The 19787-nt window shown below is 36.1% G+C and overlaps 1 protein-coding gene across 3 annotated transcripts in view; it reads left to right on the top strand.

The window, feature by feature from the left end:
• Positions 1-19787, top strand: part of Oamb (Octopamine receptor in mushroom bodies) — a 265806-nt gene that overhangs the window by 152668 nt on the left and 93351 nt on the right. For all 3 annotated transcript variants that reach the window (XM_073960483.1, XM_073960482.1, XM_073960481.1), the window contains one exon: positions 17472-18426. In XM_073960483.1, coding sequence (XP_073816584.1) covers positions 17472-18426 — 955 coding nt within the window. The remainder of the gene's footprint in view (positions 1-17471; positions 18427-19787) is intronic.

The following is a 19787-nucleotide window of genomic DNA, read 5'->3' as shown; positions in this document are numbered from 1 at the left end:
GGAAGTAATCGAAGGAGTTGACCGATATAGTTCACATTTGAACCCGATCTTTATCTGGAAGGAATAATACGATGTGCAAAGTTTGGGCCAAATCGATTGCTTCCTTCGAGAGTTACAGTTTACAGAAAAAAGTTGAACTTTTGTGAGGTATTTGGCCCATCTTCGAACTTAAACTAAGTTTGGGCAAAGTATTACGATACCTAAAATTTGGTTCGAGTCGGTTGATCCGTTCGAGAGTTATTGTGCGCACCAGCCAGACGGACAGACGGACGGACGGACATGGCTAAATCGACTCCAAATTGCCTGAAACTAATTTGGTCTAAAACCGTTATTTCAATTTCAATGATGCACATTTTTGGTCGTATCAAAATGTATATCAAGCTTTTTATAGAAATGAACTTATGTTGAAACTGAGGTATGGGGTATTGTAACTCGCGAAGAGTTGTAATATACCATGACCTTTGAACGTACTTAGGTAAACTGAAGATCGATTCACCGACAGATTTTTACAAATAACAACTTTAGCGGAATCTTTGGTCGTATTAATGTAAAATAAAATCGAAAAAAAAATCATTGAAGGAAACTAGTTTTTTATGTTAATTTCCAATTAGTTGTTTTACAACACAATGTACAGCATAATGATCAAAGGAGAAGTTAAAGAATACACTTCAGAGTTGAGGTTTTTAATGTATGACTTTGTAATATATCCACTGTATCTACATCAAACGGATGCCGACATTTTGAAGACTGAAAAATGGGATTTTTTGAATTTTTGCTCTAATCTGGACGCGCAGCAAGATTTATCTGATTGTAGTACTCGCGATTTCGATTTTTAACACACGAAATTTTTGTGCGTAAATTTTTCTAAAAAAAACCTGTTTTTTTGTTTAAAATTTACAAACGTCATTCGATTTCCGTGGAAACCCTTACTCGTATTTTATGATAAACTAGGATTGATCATCAAAAATCTTAACAAACAACAATTTTATTACTATACATGGTCAATTGCGGCAACTACAGCATTTATTTTTGTCTTTATATTTAATATGGAATATTAAAGGAAAATCCCTTAAATGCATATTTTTGGGCTGCTTGCATACACTGAACACACAAAGGGCACTTCAAAACTCATAAAACTTGACCAAAATATGTCAAATATATTTTACCAACATTTGGCACACACAAAAATCATGGAGAATAGAAGCCAAATACTTTTGGACAAATAAAATATTTTGAGTACCGAAAATGCTACAAATAACAAAACCAACACTACCCCTTCGACAAATGTTGTGTAGACTTTACTTAAGGAAATTGACAAAATGCTACTGTGTTGTAGGGTTTCTTTTTTCTTTTTGGCAATTTTACGCTTCGTTTGTTAGCCCACATTATAATATAACAGTACATTTTTTGTTGTTACGTACCATGCTAAAGAAATTTGTAAGCTATTTAGTTCATTGTAAATGTTAACCTTCGTACATATGAGGCATTTCAGGAAAACAATAGAATGGGAAACTTTTGTTAGCTTCCAATGTCAGCAATGAACAAAATTCGTCGGTAAGTTATTGAGCAACATTTTAGATGACGCTAGGACTAATTGATAGACAAGTAAAAAAGTATCAGACGGCTTAGCCGGCAGAGAGTTATACCCTCAGCCTATGTGAATTGAAGCTTTCATCTACAGACAGATCGAATGTATTTAGGTTTTTTTTCATAATTTTGTGGCCTTTTCCGGACACTTGAACTTGCCGACAAAAATGTGGATTAGGATTTAAGATCAAAAGTGTTGCGAAGGAGGTACTTAAAGGAATGGGCCGACATAGTCCATTATGGAAGTGGATCTCATTTTTGGTGTAATATTTTTTGATAGATATCGTTCCCACTAGTCATTTCAGTCGGCCATCGTATACATTTTGGACCAGTATGTCAAACGTTGAACTTTTGTGGGGGAGGTATCCTAAGGAGGCAACCGATATGGGCCATTTTAGAAGTTTAACTAAATTTGGACAAAATGTTAGGAGATCCAAATTTTAGACCAAGTCGGTTGATAAGTTCGAGAGTTATTGTGCTCTCCAGCCACTACATATGATGCCATAGAGGTTTTTACACCTTCCGGGCTGTTTTCTCAAGATGTATGGACTTGCCCCTAAAATAACTTTTACAGTCGTAATTGAGGCAGCGAATCAATAAAAATCAAAGTGATTCGATAGCATGTCTTAAAGTGAACTTATCCGAAATTGTGTGTAGAAAGTTATAACGAGTGGTTTCACCAAAGGCTGAGGTTAGCTCAGCCGCTGCCAGGGTCGACTCAAGGACCCACAATAATTTCGTAAACATAAGTTTCAGATAGTATGGAGATAAGTCGATGCTGTAGTATATGTTGGTAAAGTTGGGGAACAGTCTCGGGTGGAATCGTTTCAAATTGGTCGGTATAAAGTAAGTGGTAATCGGCGGATACAAGATGGGGTTGGTCGTTGACCGACGGTCGATATTACTCGGCCCCGCAATAGTGAAATCGGCAATCTTCTGGTCGTCAGCTCTCGCTCGGCAGTACTCGGATTGGCAATGGGTCGGTAGTTCCCGTTGTTGGGGTATCGCACGGCTCGGCGTTATTCGAAATGCTATCGGATCGGTAGTCTTCGGATGTTGGGCTCGGCTCTGTAGTCTTCGGGTGTTGAGTTTAGCTCGGTAGTTTATCGGGTGTTGCGTTCGGCTCGGTAGTCTTCGGGTGTTGAGTTCGGCTCTGTAGTCTTCGGGTGTTGAGTTCGGTTCTGTAGTCTTCGGGTGTTGTTCTGTAAAAAAAGGAGTCGGATATAGTTAGACAACGGAGCGAACGAATCGCAAGGAGCGAACGAATCGGCAGGAGCGAACGAATCGGCAGGAGCGAACGAATCGACAGGAGCGAACAAATCGACTGGAGAGAACGAATCGACAGGGGCGAACGCATCGCTAGGAGCGAACGCATCGCAAGGTCGATGGCTGATATAGTCTTCGGTTGAATCGAATAGGACTGCGGACAATGTCACACGTCTTCTATTTCAGGTCGGTTAACGCCAGCACTTGACCAATTCAGCGACGAAAAACTAAACATCATGTCCATCTGGGTTTACGGAGTAAATGAGAATTATTTGTAAGGCGAGACAACCAGGAAATACACTGAAGTTTAAATAATGTGTGAATGGAGTTGTAATTATGCATGAAGTTGGGATTATGCATGCACTGATAAGGTAGGTTTGTATTGATACTGGATGTAATCTCAGAGGGGCGGTTTTGCAATGTAGCGGTCACGTTACAAAGTACCCGAAGGAGTGGACAAATATAGTCCATATTCGAACCTGATCTATATATGGTAGATATGTAAGGATGTGTAAAGTATGGACTAAATCGGTCAATCCCTTCAAGAGTTATCACGCGCAAAAGTTTTCCGAACATTTTTGAACTTTTGTGGGGGAGGTAGCTGAAGGAGTGGACCGATATGGTTTATCTTCGAACTTAAACTAAGTTTGAACAGCATATTACGAAGGCCAAATTTTGGACCGAATCGACAGATCCGTTCGAGAGTTATCCAGCGCTCCAACCACTACATACGGTGTCATAGAGGTTTTATGCACCTTTCAGGTTATTTTCTCTGGAAGTATTGATTTGCCCCTGATGGAACTTGTACCGTCGTATTGGGGGCAGTAAATACAAGTTGTTATTTTGGAAAATCAAAGCGATTCGAGAGGACGTCCTAAACAGAACTTTTCGGAAATTTTGTGTGGGAGGTACTTAAAGGATTGAACCGATTGAGTCCATATTGGAACCTCATCTATGTCTGGTAGAAATTTGACGATGTGCAAAGTATGGACAAAATCTGTTACTCCCTTCAGGAGTTATCGTTCGCACAAATTTTACGAACATTTTCGAACTTTTGTGGGGGAGGTACCGGAAGGACCTCCGGTAAACTAAATTTGTACAAAATTTTACATGGCAACATTTTGGACTGAATCGAATGATCCGTTTGAGGGTGATCGTGCGCACCAGCCAGCCAGACAGACATACGGACGGACATGGCTTAATCAACTCCAAACTGTCTGAAATGGATCATACTTGGGGTCTAAAACCATTATTTCGATGAGGCAGATTTTTGCCGTATGAAAGTGTATAAATTCTCGGTAGCATAAATGCTGAGGGTATAAAACTCATTGTTAACTTTTATTGTCAATATCCTTTGGAATAACAGTTAGTGAGATTGATGAGATTGGATGTTTGCAGAGTAAACGAAATCCGATATTGTCTTAATATTATTGACCTTTCCAAAATTGCCTTCGGGTCGTCAAAATGTGACATAAATCGTATTACGGGGGGTTTCCTGGGCTTGATCAAATTATTTCATGACACAGTCTTATCTTTATATTATTGTGGTCTGCAGTATGTAGATTTTTAATTTCCTTTCCAACTTATCAACAACTCTTGATTCCGTGAAAACATTTCCACCCCAATTTGTTGGCGGTTGACTTCCACACACAATGCCTCATATGCACTTAAATAATGTTCCTCCAAAGAATTTTACATATTCAACTCTTACATATGTAAAGACAAGTATATCTACATTTTTATACATGGTGCGCATAAATAAAAAGAAGGATATACATTCATAAGTAAGGACATAAGTATGCCAACAAGAATCAAGGAAACCCATAACAATTGAGAACAAACATAAAAAATAAACAAAAATTCAAGGCAATTTTACCAAAAAAAAAAAAAAGACAACACAACAGCTAGGCAGACAATCGAACAGAAAAAAATGCTTAACGTAACAAAGAAAGGATAAAAGCAGCAGCAAAAAACGGAAAGTTTTATTACAATGCCATGTAATACAATACAGCCAACATATTCCATAAGCCATTTAAATAAACCCGGTTCCCTATAGCCCTACTCTTAAGACTTTAGGAGCAAAACGACAAGTGAAAAAATGTTGGCAGCTTTTTTTATGAGACACGTAATTAACTGAAATCCTTTTGTATTTCTTTGCGCCTTTGTTTGGTCAGAAAAACAGCCAAAAAGGAGAAATAAAATATCAAATATCAACCGGTGTAATAAGACCTCAATATTTTGCAATGTGCTACATGGGATTACAACACCAACAGCCAACAGTTGTTGGCTTCTACGATATTTATTCTTCTGCTTCCACATTTATTTTCAGATGAAAAATATTCGTTTTGTTTCTTCCCACAATATTAAATTTTTCTGGTTTTTGTTTTGACAATTAAAGTTACATTTTTGAGAAATGTGACTAAACAGAACTCAAGGAATTTTTAAGAAAAGTTCAAATAACATCGATCTTTTGGAAAAATGAAAGTGTGGCATTTTTAAGAAATGTTCAGACAACATCGAATTTTTGGAAAACTAAACATGTGGAAGTTACTCGTATAAGAAAAGTTCAAATAACATCGAATATTTGGAAAAATGAGCATGCGGTTTTTGATATGAAAACAATCAAACTCAATGAATGCATGCATAATTCTGTAGTTGCAAAGCATACGCACATCTTTACAATTGAAAGTTAAAGACAATTTTCCAATAACCCAGCTAACAATTTTTTCCGATTGCTCTGATTTCCGATTTTTTCTGAATATTTTTTTTAAATTTGCCGATTTCTCTATTTCTTTTTCCTAGAAATTTTACCGATTTTCTACAAGTTTGTTTTTTTAAGAATCTCTTCTTCTTTCCGAATTCGTTCCGATTTCTTATCGATTTTCTAAGGGATGTTTTGTTTGTTTTTTTTTTATCGAAAAACAAAGTTATTGATTATGAAATTAGCATATAAAATTTTTTGTATTTTTTAATATAAATGCAACATATCGACGCCTCCAAACAATAATATGCTAAGTCGACTTAGCATGTTTTCAAGTTCTTTACATTTTTATATTTAACGTCCTTTAACTTAAATTCTGTCAAATTTTGGTAATGATCGGACAATCCGAAATGAAGTTATAAACAAATATTTACTAAGCATAGTACTGAAGGTCAACGAAATTTCCAAACTTTTAGAGCTTGTCCTGCAAAACTCGCTGTTCAGAATTAGCAAACTATTATTTGGAGGTGTCGAACGTCCTTTAACTTAAATTCTGTCTAATTTTGGTAATGATCGGTCAATCCGAACAGAAGTTATAAGCAAATATTGACTTAGCATAGTACTGAAGTTCAAAAAAATTTCCAAACTTTGAGAGCTTCTCCTACAAAACTAACTTTTTAGACTTAGCATACTATTATTTGGAGGTGTCGATATAATAATTTAAGCTAGTGTTGATAGCTTCAAGTTATACGTGCACATTGTTCTACTATTAATCACCAAATGATATCAAGAGGAAAAATCATTATAACGTTTGAAATTTAAAATCTTTCATAAATAGCGCATTAAAAGAAAATTATCTCTGAGTTTTGTTTGTTGTGTTTTGTGTCAATATCAAAGGCCTCAGCTTCCAAGAGTTTTTTCAGAAAATCTAAATTTTTCTTCGAATTTTCTCAGAATTTCGTTCCGAATTCGGACCGATTTTCTTAAGGAAATCTAAATTTTACACAATTTTCCAGAATTATTTTCCGAATTCGGACCGAATTGTGTCAGAAAATCTAATTTTTTCCCCGAAATTTCCAAGAATTTACCTTCGAATTCGGACAGAATGCATCGCGAAACGATAATATTTTTTTAGAAATTCCTTAGAAAATTCTTTCCCAATTCGGCATCAGAATCGGAAATTTTTTCAAAAATTCTGTCCGAATTCGAAAAGAATTCGGAACAAAATGTTAGCTGGGAAGGCTAATGATTTGGCTTGTTATACCCTTAGCGTTTAGTCTATATACACTTTGTTACGAGGAAATAGTGTCTTATCGAAATCAGGGTTTCGGAGTCGAGGTATTTTTGGCTCGACTCCGACTCCAGACGAGATTTTTTCACGACTCCGGCTCCGGCTCCGACTCCGAGATTAAAATCCTATACCACTAAAAATTAATAAAATTTGCACAAATTGTTAACTTTTTCCTATATTTTGGCCTATATAGGCTAATGTGTTAGTTTTTCCTTACATATTCATTAGAAAGGACATTCGTTCGAATACATTCGAACATATCAATATTGTTTCTGCCGAATCTTACATTGAAAAATAGCAAGTTTTTGTCGGTTTTCCTTTTTTGCGCGAGTATATTCTGGACGGAATTCTTCCGCGTGAGAAAATCGTTAAGCTTTCAAAATAAGTGAAAATGAAGGAGCAATACAAATCATAAGGACTACATGCAAAACAATTATAGGCAATTCATGACCAAGTTTCAAACTGGATGTAAGCCAACATTTTAGTGTGCTTAGCCTCAAAAGCAGACCCCCAGTTGTAAAGCTCAGTCATTTTTCATGATTTTTTTCGAGAAAACTACGTAACTTTTTGGCCGTTTTGTTTTCTTCATCTGAAAGAGAAAAATATTAAGAAGTTTTGAGGCCGTCTACGAAATCCTGTTTTTATTAAAGCATTGTGGGGTGCCAAAACTAATAAAACAATTGTCATATATTTTTGTGGCCGATTTCGAGAAAAACACAGTTTATGCTGCAAACAAAACAATATAAATTGTTTCAATCCAACGCTCACATTAATGCAATATTGTTCCGATCGACTTAAAAATTTGACTACCTATTCTATGATATTTATACATTCTACTTTTTTGTGAAATTTATACACATTTTGAACATTGCAATGCATTGGTGTGGAAATATTTGAGATATAGTGTGTATCCAACCCAGCACGTAGGCAGGGAACTGAAAAATTAGCACACGGTGAGATTTCGTGCATGAAAATATTCTACAAAAATGTTGCTAGGAAAATTTTATGTAGGGTCGGTCTACTAGGACAAGAAATCGATATTGCCATGTTTTCACTTCTTTATCACTTTTACCCGATCCTTTCTCATGAAACTATGATTATATATTTCATTGAATTTCGTATGTGATTGTGTAGAAAACTCGGATACACAAGAACTATATTTGTTCTTGGCAGACAGATCCGGTTATTTGAATGTCTACATCTAAAGCCCTCATCGAGTATATAGAAAGAAAGGTTCCTCACTGAAAACATGTCATCTAAAAATGATGAAACAATATCTCCAAACTGAGATATAAAGCTAATTCATTATGTCATAACTCAGAAATTTCAGCTATGGGATCCTTTGGCTTTCATTCCGAAAAAGGAATTTTTCCACCCCTAGATCTTGAATTCCATTTTGTGCCACAGGGTTTTCAGTAAGATTTCCCATAGAGACCACACTGTATTTAATAGAAGACAAGGATGACTTCTAATAAAAAAAAAACTGGATGAGAATACCAATAGACCTTTGTGAGAAGAGCAGAAAGACTTCTGACGAAAGAGGTTACAGGTCCAATCATAATTCGATTGTCATAGAGCATTACTTTTGTTTGCAAAAATGTAAAGAATCAATTGGATCAACAAAATAGGGATGAGTAGACTACACTTCAGAGGATAGCAAATATCCTGTGAATCTTCCCTTAACTTAGTATAATATACCGTTTGCATATATGTTTTCTTATACATTTCCTTTAAAATAAAAAATGATTTTTAAAAAAATGTTCTTGTACCAAATTATACGTTATACGTCTATAACGTGGAAAAAATTTTGCCCGGAGTCGGAGTCGAGTTATTTTTTTCGACTCCGACTCCGACTCCAGCAAAATTGCTCGACTCCGACTCGTAGACTCCGACTCCGACTCCGAAACTCTGATCGAAATAATGGTTTTAGAATCCAAGTAACTTTGGACAAAATCCCTTTCAGAAAATTTTGAGTCGATCTGTCTGTCTGTCTGTCTGGCTGACAGGAGCACACAATATATCTCGAATAGATCAAACGATTTGGTCAGAAATTTGGTTCTCATAAAATTTTGTTCAAACTTAGATCCAGTTCGAGAATGGTCCATATCGGGTACCTCCCCACTTCTCGGTCTGGGTTTTTGGAAATTCGAACTAGAACGGTATGAAAAGTTTTAAGTATGGTACCCTTTGTATTATGCAAAGGGGAAGAGCTATAATTCTGAAATTTGGAACGAGGGTCACCGATGGAGAGTTGGAAAGATGTACCAAAGGGTTTTTGGAAATTCGACCTATAAGTGTACAAAAAGTACTAAAAGTTATTAAATTTAGTACCAATCGTATATTCTGAAAGGCTATAGCTAGAATCTTGGAATTTGGTATGGAAATCAATGTTGGGAAGGGGTGTTTAAAAAGAAAATGGTTTTGAAATTTAGTACAATTTGTATTTGGGTGAACGGATAGAGCTAGAAACCTGAAATTTGGAATTAAGATTACTGTTGAAGTGTAGGATTGAGATGTGAGGGTGGTTTGGGAAATTGGTATTTATGTGTACGAATAGTACTAAATGGTACTAAATTTGGTACAATTTGGATTTAGGTGAACGGATTGATGGGGGAAACCTGAAATTTGGAACTAAGATTACTGTTGGAGTGTAGGATTGACAAAGTTTTGGAAATTCGTACTTATGGGTAAAACGTACTAAAATTTGGTACAATCTAGATTTGGGTAAATTAATATAGCTGGAATCTTGAAATTTGGAATAAACATTACGTTTGGAGTGTATGATTGAGTTAGCTTTGAAAATTCGTACTTGTGGGTACGAAAAGTACTAAATTTGGTACAATTTTGGATTTGAACGAACGGATAGAGCTGGAATCCTGGAATATGGAATTATGATTACTGTTGGAGTGTAGAATTGAGGATGTTTTGGAAATTCGTACTCATGGGTAAAACGTACCAAATGGTACTAAATTTGGTACAATCTAGATGTGGGTAAATAAATATAGCTGGAACCTTGACGTTTGGAATAAAGATTACTTTTGAAGTGTAGTATTGAGTTAGCTTTGGAAATTAGTATTTATGGGTACCAAAAGTACTAAATTTGGTACAATTTTGGATTTGAACGAACGAATAGAGCTGGAATCCTGGAATATGGAATTATGATTACTGTTGGAGTGTATGATTGAGGATGTTTAGGAAATTCGTACTTATGGATACGGAAGGTACTAAATTTGGTACAATTTGGATCTGAACGAACGAATAGAGTTGACATCCTGAAATGTGGATCTAAGACTACTGTTGGACTGTAGGTTTGAGAAAGTTTTGAAAAATCGTAGTATGGGTACCAAAAGTACTAAATGGTACTAAATTGGGTACAATTTTGATTTGGGTGAACGGATAGCGCTGGAATCCTGAAATTTGAAATTATGATTACTGTTGGTACTAAGTTTTGTACAATTTAGTATTAGACGAACGGATGCAGCTGGAATCCTGAGATTTGGAATAAAGATTACTTTTATTATTTTGTATTAATGCCTGTGTAGGGTGGTTGTCGAAATACGTACCATAAGTATACGAAAATTGGTATATGAACGTGTTTTAAGAAATATGTATGCACCATCAATTTACAAAAAGTACGAAAGCGGTCTAAATGTTGTATCGGATGTAGGAACAAAGCTGAAATTCTAAAATTTGTTTTTAGAGTCACTGTTGGTATGTGGGGTTAAGATATGAAGATGGCTTTGGAAATGCATACTAGAAAAATGCTAATTGGTACAGAGTTTTATTTTTACAAGAATGTTTTAACTTTTGTGGACAGAAAGCCCTTAATTAGCATCACTGTCGCTGTTGATGTGTAAGGGTGAGATACGGCCAATTTTTTGAAAATAAATATTGATTAAAATTGGTATTAGTATAACAAAGTTTTCAGTGTTCGCCATTTTAAAATTAAATATTGTTTATTTGTTTTATCTCCTTTAAGCATACGAAGTAGCGGGCACGTTGCTAGTAGTATATATGGGCTAAAAGTGGACGCTCTCAGCTCTCTTTTTGCGGAAACGAAACGTTGTTCCACATTGTTCCTTCAAAAGTCCACTTAATTTAGAATTTCACAAAAATTTGGTACATCCAAAACATAAAAAAAACTATTATTAAAAAGTTACTTAATGGATTACCTCTGCTTATCACTTTAAAAAAATCGAAAGAAATTTTATTGGCTTATTCTGTTTTTAGCCGAGACAGATTTTTTTAATTTTTTTTCTTTGCCCAAAATTGTTCACATTTGTTTTTAAATTCTATTTCGCTTAATAACAAGATTATTAGGCCCTAAAACGCCCACAAAAATATAGAAATATCGGCCCATCAGTTATCGTGCTATCTTTGGCACCGCATAACGCTTCTTCATTTTTCAACAACAAAAATTCCTAAAGCAGTATAGGATGTGCTCTTCCAGATGAAAGAAGGAACTACTAAAAAATATTGACAGTTTCATTGAAAAAATCATGAAAAATGAGTTATTTGGTCTACACAGCTAGGGATAACCCCTTAAGGGGATATGACCACTTATTAAACACGATTTTTATACTGTTTTCTTCTGGTCCACAGATACCGACGAGGCTAGTCCATACTACTTGAGATAATATCACAAAAGCTCTAAAAAAACCCTGCCGGCGCCAACTCAAGCGTGGGATGATCACGAAAACATACGATTTAGTATCTGAATTGACCGAAACTTTCTTTCAAACTTACATTAAGCTACAAGCAGGTCTATAGTAGAAAACACAACAAATCAAAATTTTCGCATAATTGCAGTTTAAGGGCTGTTTGGGAATCTTTGCCAATTATTGCAGAATGTACTTGTTATGATCCTGTTTGCAGCAAGTCTAATGTTTTTCGTGAGCAAGACCATGTAACTAACTAAGTCCCTGATGGGCATGATAATTATGAAAATGAGTGATTTACATTGGTCAGACCTTTGCGCATTTTAATATTTCACTCGCTCATAAATCAAGTACGAATATTGACTATATCAGTCCAACAGCATCGGGTATCTCCCACACAATTTTTTTTTCCAAATTGTACAATTCTGACTGAGATAATTACCATAAATCATTGAAAATGCTACGGCCACCATCTATGTCCCTATATTTTACTTGTATGAATTTAAGATTTCTTATTGAAAATCTCGAACGTAAACTAAGTACCAATATATGATTCGGTTTTTGGTCATAAACAATAAATGGGTAAATTCCAAAAGGGTTTTGTAATGCTTGAAGGGGAGGTTTGCCGTTCTATAACTTATGGACTATAAAAAATTCTATATGACTGCATAAAAATAATTAAAATTGTGTTGAAGGCAATAATGGCCTGTTTCACTAAGACGATTCGAATACAATTTCGTTCGAACTACTACCAAATATATGTCTTTTGAAAAATATTTAATTCATTTTTGTTTCCAATCAAACAGACACTTTCTACAACAATAGGAGTTTGGTAGCAGTTCGAAAGAATCTGAATTCGAATCGTCTTAGAGAAACAGGCCATAAGTTTCTTTATATTCTTTCCCGTTTTTTTGTTAAACCACACAATCTCAGCAAAAATTTAGAAGCCACATGGGACAAACAACTTATTACAAAGTAATGTAACCAAACTACATTCTGTATTATCGTACATACACATGTTCCCAGAATATCTCCGACGGGGCAAGTGAGACTTCCATCATATCCATCAGTGCATACTTTATAGCCGAGCCCGAACGGCGTATCTTACCACACTACTTGCAGAGAAGTTTTTCGTTGAAATACTGAAATACTCAGGAATTCTAGCCAACACTTACAGAGAAGTGTAAAGATCAAGCCAATGCGCCGGTTATAGCTTTGTGCTGCTGCGAAGAGTGTTTTAAGAAACCACGAGCGTAACATCCTCCCCCTTTCCCCTCTGGAGGGGGTATACGGTAAAAATTGTTTTATGCTGTTAATACAAAATGACATGAACAAAGGTCCCGATTATCTGATGATGCAAAAATAGGCTAGGGAAAACAAAACAATCTCCAAAACAACATAAAATCCAACCATTTAGCGGATTAAAAATATCAATATTTTTGTCTGAAAATTGGTAAAATTTTAAATATAGATCTTATAGCGTTCTTCCTGGAAGGCTAGTACCGCCAACGTAAGACAAATTTGGAAGAAGATTCCATCATCTTGCCACTGATACCAATTATGTTAATGTACGTGGTCAGATAACAGAGTTATACGCTAATATATCCATAGAAACCCTATTCTAGGGCAGCTTTAGTCTGCGGCCCGACATTTATAGTCTGGCACTAGATGGCAGCTAATTTTTATACTGAGTAATCTTAAAGCCATGACATACTTTGGAAAATTATTCCCGAGGCGGGCACTGGTGGGCATCATGACTAAAACCTTAAGTCAAATTTAAGTATATGATCGAATTGGCATTACAAAATACACTAAGAAAATATGCAGCAAACTAGAATTCCACAACACGCTAAAACACTATTTTTTAATGAAAATTAAGCTATTACATCCTCCTTCAAAATCCCCTATAATATTTTGCTATACGTATTAGTTTCGCGATATGTTGAATATATTTACTTGCACTTAAAATAAAGGTTGTACTCACAACAAAAAAATATTAGTCAAATTTTTCGACTTTTGAAGCCATTCTTAAGAAGATCGTGTTCGAGTGAAATAAAAATTAATATATTTTTAAAAAGATCCATGTCATAGCTGTCAGAGTTGCCAGATGTTGTACCAAAATTTTGACATTACTTTTTTTTTTTTTGGCCAATGGGTGGATCCACTGTGCGCTGGCTCCCTTTATATACTACCAGTAGAGATGAAAAATAATGAGTTATTTATTTAAAATTCAAAAAGGTAAAACTACACATTTTAATCATTACTAAGTAATGAGTAACTGTGGCACAGGTTGTGGGTGTCCGAATACTAAACCCATAGTTTTGAGTTCAAAGCTCGATATCGTCAATAGGGTTATGACTTTTTAAAATTTTTTTCTCAAAAACGATTTCCTGTAGCGAGAATGAATGAACTTTTGCCTATTAATACCAAAAACAAGTAAAATGTATCAGTCGGCTTTGCCGACAGAGATATACCCTCAGACGGTGTAAATTGAAACATTTTTTCCAAAAAAACGTATGTGGAAATGTGGATAAGGATTAAAGTTCAAAAGTGTTGCGGAGGAGGTACTTAAAGAAATGGACAGACATTGTCTATTATGGAAGGTGATCTTATTTTGGGAGTCATATATTTTCACGGTGCCACCGTGGTGCAATGGTATGCACACCCGCCTTGCACGCTGAAGGTCGTGGTTGCGATTCCTCGGCCAGTCAACATCAAACATTGACATTGTTGACATTTCAAAAGTGTTGCGGAGGAGGTACTTAAAGAAATGGACAGACATAGTCTATTATGGAAGGTGATCTTATTTTGGGAGTCATATATTTTCACGGTGCCACCGTGGTGCAATGGTATGCACACCCGCCTTGCACGCTGAAGGTCGTGGTTGCGATTCCTCGGCCAGTCAACATCAAACATTGACGGTGGCAAAATACCCCTCAGTAAAGTTGGCGACATTTCCTGAGTATTTCAGCCTTGCAAAACTTCTCTACAAGTGCTGTCTTAGACACGCCGTTCGGACTCGGCAATAAACAGTAGGTCCCTTATCATTGAGCTTTTATGAATCGGGGTGATCTCATTGATATGAGAGAAGTCTCCCTTGTCCCGTATGGGATGTTTGTGGAACAATTTTTATATATCTTTTCGATAAATATCGAGCTCACTAGTCATTTCAGTTTGGACCAGGTCGCTGTAAACAGGACCGCAACGAACAGCATCGGTGTGGATTTCAAAAGGATGTGCGAACAGACCCTACACTGCACTTAGACACAAATGTTCATCTTTTGTGGGAGAAGTACCCTAAGGAGAGGACCGATATGGGCCATTTTAGAAGTTAAAGTAAATTTGAACAAAATATTAGGAGATCCAAAGTTTGGTCCAAAATGGTTGCCCCGTTCAAGAGATATCGTGCATACCACTTAGTAACATTTTTTGAATATTGGGGGGAAGTACCCGAAGTTGGGAACCGGTATTGCCCATCTTCGAACTGAAACTAAGTTTCGACAAAATATGAAGAAGGCCAAATTTTGGACCAAATCGGTTGATCAGTCCGAGAGTTTTCGTGCTCTCCAGCCAATGTGACATAGGGGGTTTCTACACCTTTCGGGCTATTTTCTCAAGAAGTATGGACTTGGACTGAAAAAACTTTTATCGTCGCATTTCAAGCAGCGAATGCAAGTTGTTTCACCAGAAATCAAAGTAATCCGAAAGTAGGTCTTAAAGTAAACTTATCCGAAAGCTAAAATTTGTTTCGGTTGATCCGTTCGAGAGTTATCGTGCGTTCCAGCCAGCCAGACAGATGGACGGACATAGCTAAATCAACTCCAAATTGTCTGAAACGGATTTCGTCCAAACATACTTGGGGTCTAAAACCATTATTTCGATGAGGCACAATTTGCCCGAATGAAAGTGTATATATCCTCATTAGCATAAATGCTGAGGGTATTAAAAAAATCCCTTCCGAATTTTCCAAGGATTTCTCCCGATTTCGTTCCGAAATCGGACCGAAATCGATCCGATTTTACTCCGACATTTCGTTCCGAAATTATATAGACCACTTCATACAACTTTCGTTAAGATGTCGCGACGATTTCGGATCCGACATTGGACGTAGCGTCCGAATTTCGTACCGGTTTCGTTACGATGTCGGTACGATTGGTTTGCTGGGCTCATCAGAAATATCGACTGTACATTGGCTTCTCTGTCATCGAACTTTCTTCTTTCAAATGCTATATCAAAACGTGTACCTATAACGACGATTCTCTGCAGTAATTTTGTATATTCCTAACGAAGACTATATACATAATTTTACACATTGCTGTAGGACAGAGAGGCTTAAACCTTGAAAATGCAGAAAATCGGAAGGTGTCGTTGTATAGGTGCTATATAAAAACGTCGATATATACCGACAAATTTCTGAGAGAATATTTTGTTGCCCTGAGGAAGACTAAATACCAATTTTCAAATTTCTATTGGGCAATACCAAAATGTGAACCTGTGCTGATAAATTTTTGTTTTGTATACATAAAGATGACTGAATTCTAAATTTCAGACTTTTTGGTGTGATAATGAGGCTAAAGCATTGAAAATACCTAAAATCTGCAGTACCGTTCTGTAGGGGCTGTATCAAACGTGATCCGATAAAAAAATGTTCAATAGCAAGGTGTAATATAAAATTCTATACCATATTATAAAGCTCTATCTTAAATATTGCAAGCTGTATCTTCATTTCAACAGACGGATGGTTCCGTCCCTGAAATGGTAAAATTTACTGAAAATTTTATGCTGATCAACAATAGAGAAACTTATACGGTCTCGACGAATATTTCGATGTGTTATAAACCTCCATTATATGGTGGAGAGTATAAAAATGACATATCCCTTTGTGTTTAAGTTAGAATTGATCGTATCAGGCAATTGAGCCAACCTTTTTTTTTGAAACTATTGTGTTTTATTTTTTATTTTATCTATTTCTTTTTAAACGTACGCATTGGGCGTACTGGCTCTATTGGGAGAGCCTTCATACACTTGTTCCCGCCAAGTCCCTATAGTGCGGACTAAACATTTGGTCGCTTCGAGCCTAATAAAACTTTTACTAATTTTCTCCGTGGTATTTTATTTGAACATCTAATCATGTTTAAATTTCACAGAACTTCCAAGCTCGAACATGGCTTTGAACACATTTAATTCTATTGAGCGGTAAAAGAAGACTATTTTGAGGTGTTTTCAAATATTTACTCAAACCTGACATACAGGATCACAGTTTCATTATCACTTTAATGAAGACTTTTAATAATTTTTAAATTTTAACAACATATTTTGTGAGCATGTCATCGACAATATGTAAGCCCACGATATTGAGTAGTAAAATCTCTCATTTCCCTTGACAGGTTTTAAAGTAACACTTAAATCTTAAATTATATTACTTTGTCTTTTAGCACAATGTTGGTCTACACATTTTTACAGCTCAATGAAATTGTATGCTTACATTAACGAGAATTTCATTTGACCTTCAAATGCAACAACAAAGATTTAACTTGACTTACTTATTTCCCTACTCATGTTCCACAGGAGTAAAATTATCAACAATTATTACTTCCACTCAAACTTTTCTTTTCAAAGTAAAGCAATTACACTTCAACGAAGACGGGAGAAACACAACTCTGCCTAAATTGCCATGTAGATTGCCTCTGTTGATTTTCATACGTATGTATGTACATATGTACATACCTACACATATAAACGTGCAGAGTTTTTCATATTAATCAGATTTAATTATTCAAACGTTCTTCGCCATACCACACCCTAGCGTACAGACCATAAACATAATACCAACAGCAGCACTTAACATATATTTCCCGGCTTTCTTGCTTGCCGTGGACACATTCATCGGTGTAGTGTTGCTAATCCCATGACGTACTTTATTATCTTTAGCCGTTTTTTTTTTCTTCTTCTTTATGTTTCTTTACAGCCAATGGCAGAACCAACATACACCAGGGGAAATTATACGCTTTATTATGCCACTAGTACAACAACAGTTGCAAATGAGCCCTCGTCAGTAAGAACATCATCAACATCAGCATCTACGGCGACGTCAACGTCCTCATCCTCGTCGTCTTCATCATCATTTTCGCCGCCAGCAGCACCGCCTTTCATATCCACATTTTCGTCCAAGTTTTTACACCGAAAACAACGCCACAGGCCAATGTCTGCCACAACATCTTCCCATTTACCACCTGTAACTACTCATGAATGGCTGCAAGCACAGACTTCCATGCCAGCCTCTGCCTCATCATCATCGCCTCTTTCATCCATGTATAATTCATTTAATCCCTACGATCCATACCATGCCCACTTAGTTACTAAGAAGCTTGCGAAAAATTTAAATAATCACAATGTCAACGCTGTGGCTGCAACGGCAAACGTTGTGGCTGGATATGATTATGCGATGGACGGCGAGGATACTACATATGATGAGCATAAATCTCGAACTGAGGATAGTGAAGAATATGGCAGCTTTGACGCCAGTGGTGAGGATAGCTCGGCAAGTTTTTCCAATGCCAACTATGAAACATATAGCAGGGAACATGTTACGGAGGCGGACTATGGCTCATCAACCAGTAGCAGTGACATGACCAGCACCAGCGGCAATAGTAAAGCCACTAAAATCTCATCAACAACATATGACTATGTGGATTCGTTGCCTGTATCATCACCGCTACCACCACCACCGCCTCCACCCCTTACACCACCTCCACCCTGCCCTTGGAAATGTGAGCTAACAAATGATCGCGGTTATGTTCTCTACTCGGCCCTGGGCTCCTTCTACATACCCATGTTTGTAATGTTATTCTTCTACTGGCGCATTTATCGGGCTGCAGTGCGCACCACACGAGCCATTAATCAGGGATTTAAAACCACTAAGGGTAAGTAGCTCGATTTGTAATTTTTGTAATTCTATTTTTTGGGTTTCTATTTCCACAAACCTGTGCCGTCCAATTAAAAAACAAAAAACATAGCAAAGCTAGAAACAAACATTCTCATATTTCATTTATATAGAACATCATTTGTTTTTCTTATTCTTCAATTTGTGGCAATACAAAGTAGTTGTGACATGAAGTAGTGAAACTGCCCAAATACGAAAATCGATTTTCAATTGAAGCATTTTGTACAACACTTAGATTTTGTTTGTTTTGTAAATTTTCATTCATTCTAACCGAAAATGTTGTATAACAGACACACTTGTTTTCATCGTTTCACTGAAATATATTATCACACACATGCAAATAATACACTAATGCTCACATTTGATTTTGGGATTTAAGGTAGGGGCGTCTATATACTAACTTTTTGGTAATTCCATAAAATATTTCTTTAAATTGGATAATTGGTTAAATTAATATTGGAGACTTCACACACTCAAATAAATTAATATTAACGATTATACATAGAATCACAAAAAAATTTTCAAAGGTAATAATATTGGATTGAAAATGTTTACAGTTACATATTTGAAGCGCAACGTAGAACTTTCTTATAAGTATATTTTTCTTTATATTACATCAAATTCTGACACCAAGTTGTAAGCTTGAGCTTTCCATTTTGGTACGATCGAAATGGTGGCTTTAGACCACTAATATCTTAACCATTGAAAATAGGCATGCTTATAATGGCGAAATGTCAAAAAACTAAAATTTGGTGGAAGAAGTAAAGAGTAATTTTTTAAAAATCCTCTTGGAGTTTTTTTATAAACGTTAAATTGTATCAAAAAGTTCCTAGTGTAAAATTTTTAGTTTTACGTTATGATTTTTCTTAGGAGGAGGAGGAGATATTGCTATTTAAGAGCCACATTTCATATAGAAATAAACCATTCGAACCATGTGACCTGTATTTCCATAAACTTTCAAATGATTCCCAAGTTGTAGTAATTAATTTATTAGAACGGGGATAGCCCAGTTATTTGAATTATTGAGATAGGGTGGCGACACCTCGCACTTCTCACGCTCGTCGTTAATGAAAAAGGTGCAATTGACCCAAGAACTAAAGAACCAAACGGTCAAAATGGTGGCAAGTAATTTCATCAAGGGATGAGAAACTTTCAAAGCAAATTATCCTCAGGCCTGTCAATAAGAAGAATTGCAGCACCCACAAAGCATAATTGTTTGCTTCGTTTTATGAAAGAACACATTTTTTCACAACTGGGAGCCTTAAATGCCAAATTACAGCCAATTTAGATAGAAAATCTAAGTAAAAATTGTACAACACCTGAAATTGGGTGGTGGACCTA

Source organism: Musca autumnalis, unplaced genomic scaffold, assembly GCF_047663935.1.
Source record: "Musca autumnalis isolate F117 unplaced genomic scaffold, ASM4766393v1 scaffold_1, whole genome shotgun sequence".
In the NCBI taxonomy this organism is placed as follows: domain Eukaryota; kingdom Metazoa; phylum Arthropoda; class Insecta; order Diptera; family Muscidae; genus Musca; species Musca autumnalis.
The sequence above is the reverse complement of the archived record's forward strand: the minus strand, read 5'-3'. Positions and strand labels throughout refer to the sequence as shown.